At 48.6% G+C, this 13,062-nt stretch overlaps 1 protein-coding gene across 3 annotated transcripts in view; it reads left to right on the top strand.

Moving 5' to 3' along the window:
• The first annotated feature begins 407 nt into the window (after positions 1-407).
• FNDC5 (fibronectin type III domain containing 5) overlaps positions 408-13,062 on the top strand; it is a 32,982-nt gene continuing 20,327 nt past the window's right edge. For 2 of the 3 annotated variants that reach the window (XM_037882020.2, XM_007067583.4), the window contains exon 1: positions 813-1,301. In XM_037882020.2, the coding sequence (XP_037737948.2) occupies positions 824-1,301 (478 nt within the window). In that variant the 5' untranslated portion in view covers positions 813-823. Of the gene's footprint in view, positions 540-812; positions 1,302-13,062 lie in introns of those variants that run through there. The other variant, XM_043532400.1, reaches the window with a different exon arrangement.

Genomic DNA, 13,062 nt, shown 5'->3' with positions numbered 1-13,062 from the left:
AAAAATATCCCACCTGAATGACACTGCAGGGGAACGTTTAAGGAGACAGAAGGTAGTGACCCCAAACTGAATTTGGCCAGGACACCAGGATTAGCACCCCTCTTGTTGGTTAGGACCTTGGTTTTATATCTCGTTAGCTCAGGGACCTTGCCAAAGGCTTTCTGAAAGTCCAAGTGCACTGTATCCATTGGTTCACCCTTGTCCACATGCTTGTTGACCCCCTCAAAGAATGCCAATAGATTGGTGAGGCATGATTTCCCTTTCGTCTGTGTGTCTGGCCACTCTGTTCCTTAGGCTGGCTCGTCATGGTCAGAATCCTAGGGAGGCTTTTTAAAAATCCTGTTACATTAGCTACGCTCCAGTCCTTTGGTACAGAGGCTGATTTAAGCCATAGGTTACACACCACAGCTAGTAGCTGGAGCCTTCCGGAGAATTTTCCAGACCCGCTGAACACTGGCCTTTCTTGGAGGAGAGCATCGCCCTGGGCCCCCAGCCCCAGAACCAGGTGCAGCCTACGGAGGAGGCAGCGAAGCAGCCAGGTTATTCCCCAGGTTGTGCAGGGCTGTGGTTACACAAGGCAGCCTCCGGCTCGCTCCCATCCCATCGCCCTGGTTCCTGCCTCCGAGACTGGGGGGCGGCTGCGGGGCAGAGGCAGGAGCGGCGGGTCCCCCGGAGCTGGCCGGGGGTCCGAGCAGGGGCTGGCGGGCGGGGGGCTGGGAGGCGCCCGTCCCCCCTGCCCGGGCGGGGTGGGCCGGTTGCTGATGACGCGCAGACCGGGCTGGGATCTGGGGGGGGGGGGACGGACGGGGGGGAGCCTTTTCCCATGAATGGAGCTGGCGGCCGGGGCACGTTCCCCCGCTGCAGCAGCGGCTCGCGGCTCGTAGCAGCCCCATGGAGCTCAGCCCCTCCGCTCTTCCCTCCCCGCAGCCCGGCCGCCGCCCCGCCGACCTGCCCCGGGAGCCGGAGCGAAGGAGCCAGCCCTGAGCGGCGGAGCAGCGAGACGTCCCCCTCCCGCCCCGGGCGGAGCGATGGATCGTGGAGCCGCAGCGCCGGGGAACTGTCCGCGGTCCTGAGATGCCCGCGCCGGGTCCCTGCCTGCGGGAAGAGGCGCTGGGCTCCCGCTGCCTCCCCTGAACCGGTGCGGCAGGGTCTTTCCCCCCCTGCGCTGGAGCCCGGGCCTGAGCCGTCGGCACAGGGATGCAGGATGCACCCTCTCTGGAGGATGGATCACTTTTTCATCTACATCAACGCAGCCCTGTTGTTTTATTTTAGCTATGCCAGCCTGTTCCTCGTGGAGGCAGGTAAGGAGCAGACAATACCTGGCGGGGAGCCTTGGTGGCTAGCAGGGCTCATCGGAGTCTCCTGCTTCTATCTGTGCATGCTGGAAATTGCAAAGCTCGCCCCGCTTCCCCTGCCCTTCGTAAAGCTCTTCCCCCCCTAGCAGGTGTCATTTCCCGGCAGAGAAATGCTCATACACTTCCAGTCGGTGCTGGGCTCTCCAGGGTCCTCCTGAGCGTTAACACATTTGAGAGACACTGTTCTTGTGCCGTGACTCAGTGTCCCCGTAATGGGAGCTGGGGAGAGGTCCAGGTCACTGAAGTGTAACTTCACTGCTTTGCACACACGGCCCAGCCAATCTGGGAACTCCTGGCCTTCTCCTGGCTACCTGGACAGAGAAAGAGGGCCCTGGGGTGTGTGTGGAGGGAAGAGGGTTGGGGCTGGAGGGGAGGGGATGTTGGGTAGACTCACTGAAAAGATGATTTAATAATAACATAGGAGAAAATGAAGCCGTGTCCAGAGTCTGCAGGGTGTGTGCGTGTGTCCTGTGTGCGTGGGCAGGAGATAGGCTGTGTGATCTACTCTGAGCACTAGAGATCAAGGACTATATCTGTTTAAATGGGAAACAGTTTTCATTTATCACTGACTCCTCCCCCGCCCCATCCAGGTAAAAGCTGAGGGCTTGTGATTGTAGAGGCCCAACTTGTGATTCTGTAAAGGAACCTCATTTTTAGTCAAGTGCTGAGCACCTGCCTTCTGAAAATCAGGGCCCCTTAAAGTGTCTCAGGTTGGGCACCCAAAGTCACTAGTCTCTTGAAAATGTAGGTCAGAGTAACAACCATGTGGCATGAAGGTAGCAGTCACGAGAGAAGTGCATAAAGTCTGACCCATTCTTTGGACACTCACTGGTGAGGACACTGCCTTCTCCAATTAACAGCCGAAACCACAACAGAAAAGGTAAAACCAGGTCCACCTTGTTCATGTCATGCTCTGTTAACTGTAGCTGCTTCCCCTTTCCCTTTCCCTCTATACATACCAGCCTATTCAAGGAGTCATGAAGACACCTTGGCTCCTGAAGGCCATATGGACTTTAAGAGAATGAGAATAGGTGTTTTGGAAGAGCATGTTGCCTACTTGCTGCGGTACATTATGCCTTGACCACATAATAACCGGGCCGCTTTTATCTGAGGTGCTTTTAGCGGCTGTTTCCTTTGGGATGTTGAGGAAGAAGCTTTCTGAAAGGAAGAGGTCACCACATAATTAGTTCTAATTTTAAAAGGGCCGATGTGTCTTCAGATATACTCCTTTCTCTGCAGAGCTTTCACTGTGTTCTCACGCCATAAACAGGCCTATAGGTATCATTTTGCTCTGGACCCTCATATTTACTGCCCACACACCACACAGTTACATTTTAAAAGAATCATTACAAGTCCAGACACAATCAAAGGACTCAGTTTACTCATACAAAGGACTGTTGCACTCACTCATTACACTGCAGGTAATGTGGCTTTAAGATGTTGGCAAAACAGCTGCCTTGATTTACAAAATGCTGATTGCAAGAATATCTTGCTCTCCAGTATCCTGTACACATTTATTGGTGATGCCCAGTTCCAGGAAGTGAAAATTCCTGTATCCAATCCAGACTGGTTAGTGGCTGTAGTTCTGAGAGTCCTTGTCCTATTTGTGCTGTGACAGAAGTGACCTAAAAAATGTGCCTTTGGTTTTGATACAATTGTCCTTAGCCATTGTTCATGTTGCCAGAAGACACTGAAATCCTGAAGTTACCACTTTGCAAATTAGAGGCTAGGAGACATGGTGGGATTTATTAAAAATATTCCTAAAAGAATGAAACCATGGGGAAAATACGCACAGTACAATTTGCAATTGAAATATCCTTCCCAGTTTCCTGTAAACTAGGACAATCTCCTCTCCTTCTTCTTATCCTTTAGTCATCCAACTGGGAATACACAAGGGGTTTTGTCCCGTCGTAATTTTTTTGGGCTTGTTTCTTTTAACTGTGTCTGTTTTTGTCATTGTTTTCTGTATTGTAAAATGCCTACAAGTCTTTGGCAGAGGGGGTAGGTATATGAAGATAGCAGCACGATCTCGTGGTTAAAGCACAGACCCAGAAAGCAGGAGATCTGGGTTCTATTTCCAGCTTTCTGACCTTGAGCACGTAATTTCACCTCTGTGTCTTCTATTGATATGGCCCCTGTCCTCACAGCATCTGAGCCCTTCCCCAGACATTACTGGGTTTGTTCTCACACCATCCTCATTTTACCGAAAGGGAGCCGAGGCCACAAATAGATTAGGAGATTTACCCAAGGTCGCACAGAGAGTCTGTGGCAGCTCAGAATTGAACCTCGGTGTCCCAAGGCATAAGCACAAGACCATCCTTCCTCCCCAGCCTTGGCTTCTCCATCTGTAAAATGGAGATGATGATATTTCCTTGCCTCACAGGAGAGTCCTTAAGATAAACCTACTAGTGTCTGCAAAGTGCTTTGAGATCCTCAGATGAAAGGTGTGAGAGAAAGGTAGAGTGTTAATATATTTATTAATGGGTTAGGAGTTTACTCAGCCAAGTGAGCCTATGGATTCTAATACTCCTCAGAAAATACATCCCCTTTGAAATTCTATGTGTTTTTCAGCAAAGAGAAAGAGGTGGGTGTGGGTGTGCATGCCTGTGTGAAAAAAGAAAGACTTTTATTAAATTACAGGGATTTTGTTTCTCTGAATTAGTATAAATACCTCACTCCCTTACAAGGGCAGGACCTGGTCGGCACAATCCTTTTGGGAATGGCTTCATGGCAATGCCAATGCCAGGCCCTGCCAATGGACGTAGACACAAAAACAATCTGTCCTTGGGTCCCAGGTTCACGCAGACAATTTAAAAATACTCTTTCTTGGAAAAGGACTGGAGAATAGTATTGCAAACATCCCCTACAATTCAATCAAGGGTAGTGTAGCATGGCCTGGAGCAGGAGCCCTGTCATGCACACACAGGTGAGTCTGTGTCGGGGATTCTTTGCATGTGGCATTCTGCAAATCAGATCTATTTTGTTGCATGATCAGAAAGCTACAGCAAGAGGAGAAATGCAGAGATGATTGGAAATATTGAAAGGGAAAGATAGATGTGTAAAATAGTCTCTGAACTGTAATGCTGTTGGACAGCTGTCAGGTTCAGACCAGCAATTGCATTAGCAAAGCCCTCCAACTAATTTCTATAGCTGTCTGCACAGGGGGATCACTGAGAAAATATTTAAGTCATTTAGTGGGTCTGAAATATGCTTTAGCTTTATAACAGCACTCCACTTGGAGCCTGAATGGCCCGCTCTGCCTGGACTGTTAGTCCCCGAGCTGCCATCGGCCCGTTCCTCATCACTCAGAGGTAATGAAAGAGGGAAGTGAGCTGTGCAGAACATGGAGTCACAGGGCTGCCATTATGGACTGCCGGAGCAGCAGGGGGATGCTATGATAAAAGACTTCAAAATAGGCCAAGGCCATTGCAACCTCCCAGTGCAAACAGCTCTCCTGCCATCTGCTATACACAGTGCATTTCAAGTCTGTTTTATCCCTTAAAGGCAGAGGGGAAAGATACACTTCCCAGGGGGCTACGCAGAGCCATCCTGCAGTGCAACTAAGGGCCTGCTGCTACTGAAGTCAATAGCAAAACTTTCATTGACTTCAGTGGGAGCTGGACAGGGCCCCAAGTCCTGTAAATTCAGGGAGTCAGGCTCTCTTTGCCACCGACTTCCCCGACAAAGAACATCTGGCTGGATTCTGGGCACTGTTCCTGCTTCAAGGCAGCTCAGTGCTCTCAACATCCCCAGACACCTATAGTGCCCTTTAGCTATTCCTAAAAGCTTTTCTTAGTCTGCCCTCAGCTTCTCCCATGCAGCTCCACTGACTACAAGGGGGCAGAAGAGATGCAACTGAGGGCAGGTGTGGATCTTGGTAACTGGCCCCGATCCTGTGAGGCGCTGAGCACTCTGAACTCCCGCTGAAACCAATGGGAGCCGAGGGCACTCAGCACCTTGCAGGGTCAGGCCCATTATCAGAACCTGAAGTGAGTAGTGCAAGGAGGAAAGCACTAGAAACCAGTTGGCAGTCTGACACGTCAGATTACAGATGGCAAAGCGACCCACCTGAGCCTGCCCCCATCTCACTGCTGCCTTGGCATTTCCTGGCCAGCTGATGGATTCCATAAGCACTCTATTGATTTCTACATTTGGCATGAATGAGATTTAATTGAAGTGCAGAGATTTCTAACCCCAGTGACAGCCTCTAAACAGGGAACATATTATCTGAAGCAGCCAAGGTTTTCATATGTTCCAAGCACCACCTCTTTCTGAGAACGTACATGTGACAAATGGGGATTCATTCCACAGACAGACAGGCTCCGTTCACACCCATATGAACCCCTCTTCCTCACACACACACACACACACACACGCATGATAATATTCACTGCTTGCGTAAGCAGCCTTCAGTGGAGTTGCACCCACTTCGGTGCTGAATTTGACCCAATACTTTTACTACTGGTTGTCAAGTAAAAACCTCCTATTTCATGAAGTACCTAGAAGCCAAATTAATGCCTGACACAAGAATAATTCAGTTAAAAGAATAAAGTTACTGAGAACTGAAGCATGCAAATTTTATATGCTTAGTGAAGCCCTGAGTGCCTGATAGAGGAATAAACCGGTTTCAGATCTATAAAGAAAAGATCCCTTTCGTGCATCAGATACTGACATCAAATGGCTGCAGAATAACCGATCATTACTCTGTATAGGTACGAGGCGGGAGGGTCCCAGAGCTTGGGTTCCAGCTGAACCCCGAATGTCTACACCACAATTTTATAGCCCTGCAGCCCAAGTCCCGTGAGCCCAACTCAGCCCACATGGACCAGCCATGGGGGTTTAATTGCAGTATAGACATACTGTGTGGTCTTGGGCTAGTCATTTAACCTGCCTGTGTCTTTATTTCTCCACCTGTCAAACCACAATCGTAAGTCTTACCTACTTCCCAGGGCTGGTTAATGTTCGTGCAAGTGACTGGAAAGCGGACTGTGCCATTTGCATAAGCGCTCAGTGTTGTTGTGATGGAACACTGAATTGTGACGTCATGAAAATATGTAGAAAAATGCCAGTTGGTTACTTCTTAGCAAATCAAAGCTGAAAGAATACAATCTCCAGTCCCATTACTGAATAGAAGCCTAGAAGCTAGAGACAGAGAAATCCTATGACCGCCCCTCGCCCCAGTCCACAGCTTTGAGGATCAGGGCAGCAATGTTGCCTACAGTGCATCTTGTACAGTTTAGCTGTAAATTTTAGTTGATTAGGTTAGTTCACTCACAGTGATCTGGGAATTTCTATTATTTATTTATTTGTTTGTTTGTTATTTATTATTTGTATTGCAGTAGCACTTAGGAGCCCCAGTTCTGGGCCAGGGCCCCATTGTGCTGGCTGTTGGACAAACTCATCTGTATAAATACTGCATGTGGTGTTAATTTTAGGGCAATTCTGCATTCTCGGAACTACCACCAAAGTCAAGTTAGGGGTGCAAGGAATGCAGGATGGGTTCTTTACTGGGAATTATGCAGATGCTTTGAGAGAATATACCACAAACTGACGACTTGAACCCTGAGGCTGAGATTTTCAAAGCTGCCTAAGGAATCAGGATGCTCATTTCCCATTCAGATGAATGGGACCGGGTATCGAAATCTTCTAGGTATCTTTGAACATCTCAGCCTTGTAGTACAGAGGGACCGCTTCCATTCTTTGTTTTGCAGTAGCACCACAGAGCATTTGCTGCTCGCCAGGTGATTTCTATCTTAAGTGCTAAGATACAAATCTTCTGTCACAGGTATATTAACAAAGAAACAAACCTAACTAGCTCTTATGGGGGGCAAAAAGTAGGTGAAAGAAGCAACTGTAGTAACATTAGCCAAACACTACATTAGAGCACAAGCTTTCATGTTCTTCATGTAGGTCTTTGCCCTTCTATAGTGGATTTCAAATAATCTTTTGGCACAACCCCCTTGGAAGGCAGGTGTATTAGCCCCATTTTACAGATGGGGAAACAGAAGCACAGAGAAGTTCACAGTCAGAATGTTCTGCAGGGCTCAGCACCCCCACAACTGGGGACACCTTTTCAGAAGAGCTTAGCATATTGGGTGCTGCTCTCTTTGGAAAACCTGGCCATAGATGTCACAGTGTGGGCTGCTGGGAGCTCTACACTCTAAAAATCTGGTTTTTATTCAGGTGCCTAGAGGGGAGCAGATCACTTTTGAAAATCTGGATGCAAACATGGGTGCTGAGCAGGGAATAAGAATGGATGGAGGGGTTTTTTCCTGGGTTAGAGAGGAGACAATTCTGATCCCATAAACCACTGCATGTGCTTTAGACTAGCACACATGTAGACTGTGCAAATTAACCGCTTTTGTCAAATAGTACTGTCCTGCTGGAACTGAGACTCTGAATCATTTAATCGGAAGAAAACACCCAATTTGATATGAAATTGATTTACGTGGCTGGTACAGGTTTTCAGAGCCAATAACCTGCATCCACACCAAACAGAGAGAAATCATAGAATCGTAGAGTTAGAAGGGACAGAAAGGGTTGGGTCATCTAGTCTAATCCCCTGACAAGATGCAGGATTTGTTGTGTCTAAACCCTCCAAGACAGATGCTATCCAGACTCCTTTTGAAAACCTCCAGTGAAGGAGCTTCAACCATCTCCTGAGGCATCTGTTCCACTGTCCTATTGTTTTTACAGTTAGGAAGCTTTCCCTGAGATTTAATCTAAATCTGCTATGCCAGGGGTGGGCAAACTTTTTGGCCTGAGGACCACATCTGGGTACAGAAGTTGTATGGCGGGCCATGAATGCTCATGAAATTACCAAGGTGGGAGGAGGGGGATTTATGGGGTGTGGCATGGGGGGCAGGGCTCTACGGGGGCAGTACTCCTAGGGGCCCTCCCAGCAATGACACCAAGGCAGCTGTACCAGGCACCACCCCGGGTGGAGGCACCCTAGCTGGGACGGGTGCAGCCCTTGGGCGGTTGAGAGTCTCGAGGGAGGGGGTCATAGGAGGCCGGGAGGGTCCGGGTGGCAGTGACTGGCTGATGAGGAATGAGGCGAATCTCTCAGAGGAGCGGTGCCTCAGGAATTGGTCGATGAAGGAGCTCGCGGTTCCTAATTGGACTTGATTAGGAGTTGTATCCTGCGATGTTGCTGGCCTTGATCATTGGATGGAGGTTGGCGCAAGGAGGCTGGCGCTTTGGGGATTGGGCGCACTGCTGCGTAGGGGCGAGGTTCTGATCCCGGAAATAGCGCGGTGAAGTATGGGTAAGCGGTGCCGGCTGCGCCTGCACAGTGTGGCTCTGCGTGCGGGAAGATGGTGCTCATCAAGGAATTGTGCATTGGGGGCTGGGGAGTGCTGGGCGGGTGGAGGGGAGCAAGCCCCCGACCTCACTCCCCGGCTGGAGAGCCGGAGTGGGGCAAGTCCCCGACCCCACTCCCTGGCAGGAGTGCTGGGAGGGCAGAGCGGGGCAAACCTCCGACCCTGCTCCCCAGCAGCAGCTCGAGGGCTGGATTAAAAGGTCTGACGGGCCGGACGCAGCTCACAGGCGGTAAATTGCCCACCCCTGTGCTATGCTGTAGTTTGAACCCACTGCCTCTTGTCCTGCCCTCTGTGGCAAGAGAGAACAACATTTCTCCATCTTTCTTACAGCAGCCTTTCAAGTATTTGAAGACTGCTATCATGTCCCCCTTACTCTCCTCTTTTCAAAACTAAACATACCCAGTTCCTTCGGCCTTTGCTCATATGGCTTGTATTCCATCCCTCTGATCATCTTTGTCACTCACCTCTGGATCCTTTCCAGTTTCTCTGCATCCTTTCTATACATTGGTGACCAAAATTGGACACAGTCCTCCAGCTGAGGCCTAGCCTAATCAAAGAGTGGTTGCTGCAGGTTGGTGAATCCGGGGCTGGCATCCAACTGCTAAAATATGTGGGGGAAACTGACCCTGTGCATGTTATTAAAAAAGTGAGATATGGAGTTAATTAGAGACTCCTCTCCAACCATGTAAATATTAAAGGGCAGTGGAGTCCCTTGTGTATCAGTAAGGGCTGGTAATTCTACCACTATAATCATTGTTCAGTGCTTGTTCTGTATCAGCGTCTTGGCTCTCCAGTGTGATTATTTGTCCCCTGGTCTCTAAATGTAAAAGAGCAAGTGGTTTATTACATTCTCCAGCTTGCTAAGAACATTTCTCTCATGTTACATAGCAGCAGACAGAGAGGGGCCATAAACCAGAACTTTATATCTGAAACACGCTGAATATGTGGGCTCTGGATTAAATTGTCCCCCGGATCTGGCCCTTGGACTGAAAAATTAAAACCCATACCATCCCCATTTCTTCCTGTCTCTAGGATTTAATCAGGTTGGGGGCTTATAAACAAATACTGGAGCATAATGATCTGAAACATTAGGCTAGGGCCCAATCCTTCAGTCATTATCAATGCTAACTTCAAAGAAGGATCTGCTTGATTACACTCTGCAAGCCAGATTCTAGGGAAGAGTGTCTCCTGCAACTGATAGCCACTCAGTTCAGGAAATTGGGGGGCATCAGGGACTGGTGGTGGTGTATGCCAGCCCTGCGGTGAGTTAACACAGCTAAGGAGCTACTTTAACTTATACACCAGCTGAAGATCAGCTCCGCCAGTTCCTCCCACCAGTGCAATTCTCACCTGGCCAATTATGGCCAGAATCCAGCTCCTTTGTGCTGCCTGAATGGCACAAAATGACCTAGTCCAAACTGAGAATCTGGCCCAATGCCTTCACATATACACCCACAGCTCCCCATGAAGTTGGTGAGTGGGGGCTGTGGAGTTTGGACCATGACTGTAGCATTTTGTAAGGGGGTGGGTGGTCTGCAGGAAATAATTGACTCCTTTCTAGCACTAAATAATCACCAGTTGGGCTTTTTGTTCTATGAAACTGTCTGATTTCATTTCTCTCATGTGACTCAGCGCCTGAATGGCAGTGGTGGACGGGTCCATGCTCCCTCCCACTCCCCTGCAGACTTCCGTCATTAAAACACTCAAGAAAGCTGAAGATTGCTTCAGTCCTTGCTAAATACCGCATAAAGTTGACAAGCAATTATACCTGCTGAAGAAAATCCCACTGTGAGAGCAAAGAAAGGGCTCTGAGATGGAACTAAAGCAATTCCTTTCACACACATCTCTGCTTTGGAGAGAAAGGACCCCCACAGCCCTCAAAGGGAGAGCGGGTGTGCTTCAGTGCCTTGGAGAGAACATTATTCAGAAGATTTAACAACAGCTCCTTCCCCTGCAGGTCATGTTCTTATGCCACTTGCTTCTGCTGTAAAGGTCATGGCACAGGGAACAAAAAGCCATGGTGATTTAATCCTGACATTTATCGCTTCCCCTAGGAAAGGACATGCAGCTGGTAGGTCCTGCCTGGGCTCAAGGATGCAATGAAGGGACCAGGTAGTGATGGGAAAGACTGATCCATTTAAGAGCCTTGGCTGTGGCTTAGGCTCCTGGCCCTCTTGCTGGAGGCTGTGAAGAATTTAAGTCTTTCACTGCAGTAAAGGAGCTGCCTGCAGAATAGGAATTAAGCAATTCAGAAATTACCCATGGTCCCAGTGCAAGCCATGTTAGAGTGGGAAGCGAGTTCACTATACTCCATCTGCTTTCAAGTACAGTCACAGACCTACTTGCAGCTTCTGAAGGAGCTGAGCTCAAAGCAAACAGATTGCTTGGGAGGTTTCTCACCTTTGCACCCCAAACCAGGGGAGACTAAACTTAGAAATGGACTCCAATACCATATCCACCTTCTGAACAGATGACTCAGCCAGTGGAAGTGACCTCAAATAATGTGACAGTACCACAGATCCTCACTTCCATTGTTTAATTACTTCTTCCTGCAGCCTGCATGGCAAGGGGACACGAAATTGGCTTGTACTCTCAACTGCACAGTAAAGGCTCACTGCTAAACAGGGCATTGCTAACTGAGAGTTGTTTCCAAAGAAAGATCTGCAACAGCAAGAGGTGTGGTTCAAGCAGGGGAGCGAGGAATTCCTGAGCTCAGTGAGCCCCTAGCACTGACTCTCTTTGTGACCTTGGGCACCTCATTTAATGTCTGCCTCAGTTTGTCCATAGGTGCAATGGGAATGAAATACCTACATACTGTCCAAGGGACAGTAAGGGACTGATTAGTTTATTTCTGTTTAACTGTGTTGGGGCCTATTCCCTTCTCCAGGTGGATGGGAGCCTGTAAACAGTTTGAGCCTGCCTTCCCTTCGAGAGGCTAGTACTGCACAGTGTGTGTGAACTTTTCTATTCACACATGCACACACCGCTTTTGTGACTCTTATAGGAAGGCTATGAATTCCCAAGAGCAGACATCCCTATTCTAAGAACCCCTGTTACAGAAAGCAAGAGTAAGCTTTGAGAAATGAAGCCCTGTGTCTTCTGGCTAGACTGCAATTCTCATTTTGTACATTTGTCACCTAGTATCTAAAGAGTCCAACATACCACATCTGATCTTTGGTCAAAAAGTGCCTGGTGTCGCCCTTGCAAGGAAGCTAGTGGAGGGAGACTTAGGGTCAGATTTTCAAAAGCAGCTAAGGAACCCAGGTTCCATTGACTTACAGTGAGACTTGTGCGTCTAAGTCACTTGGGAGCTGTCAGAAACCCCACTAAGACTTTAGCAGCCAGGGCTCAAGGAAAGTTAGCCAGCATTCAGGAAGGGTGACACTGCAGAAAACTGCTGATTCCTCACAGTGCATGGGTTGAGATGGGGTGGATACTAACCAAAGCTGAAGTCAAAGGGATCGGGCTCTGAGGGGGAAATCCTTCAGGAACTTGTGCTGAAGTAGGCAAAAGACATCTGACTTATGAGGAGAGGCTGAGGGAACTGGGATTGTTTAGTCTGCAGAAGAGAAGAATGAGGGGGGATTTGATAGCTGCTTTCAACTACCTGAAAGCGGGTTCCAAAGAGGATGGATCTAGACTGTTCTCAGTGGTAGCAGATGACAGAACAAGAAGTAATGGTCTCAAGTTGCAGTGGGGGCGGTTTAGGATGGATATTAGGAAAAACTTTTTCACTAGGACGGTGGTGAAACACTGGAATGTGTTACCTAGGGAGGTGGTGGAATCTCCTTCCTTAGAAGTTTTTAAGGTCAGGCTTGACAAAGCCCTGGCTGGGATGATTTAGTTGGGGATTGGTCCTGCTTTGAGCAGGGGGTTGGACTAGATGACCTCCTGAGGTCCCTTCCAACCTTGATATTCTATGATTCTATGATCTCCCCTCTTAGGGCCGAGAGAAGACAGAAGAGTGTCTGGGAGACCTGTAGCTGAGGCCAGGCCAGAAATGGATACCTGATTGGGCTCTCAGCTTACGTGGCTGGACGGCAGGCACAGGGCTTTGGGTGGGTCTGGTACCTTTCTTAAGCAACTATGCAGGGGACCGAGAAAAATCAGTTTGATGGAGCAGAACTACCCTCACTGTATCCAAGACTACTCTAGGCCAGACTCTTAAAGCAAGATGCTGGCTAACAAGGATGGTCTCTTGTATTGGCTTCACTGTATCACTTATAAATAGGGCATTAGGTACAGTTAAAGTATTAGAGATCCATAAGCTATTAAGTACAGATTAAGTACAGTATACGTATTGTATAATATATAGAGATGACATTAAATATAGAGCAGCTATGAGGTAGGCATAGTCAATCAGGTATAGGTCAGGTACTATATTA

This window comes from Chelonia mydas, chromosome 19, assembly GCF_015237465.2.
Source record: "Chelonia mydas isolate rCheMyd1 chromosome 19, rCheMyd1.pri.v2, whole genome shotgun sequence".
In the NCBI taxonomy this organism is placed as follows: domain Eukaryota; kingdom Metazoa; phylum Chordata; order Testudines; family Cheloniidae; genus Chelonia; species Chelonia mydas.
Note: the sequence above shows the minus strand (reverse complement) of the source record. Positions and strands in the feature narration are given on the sequence as shown.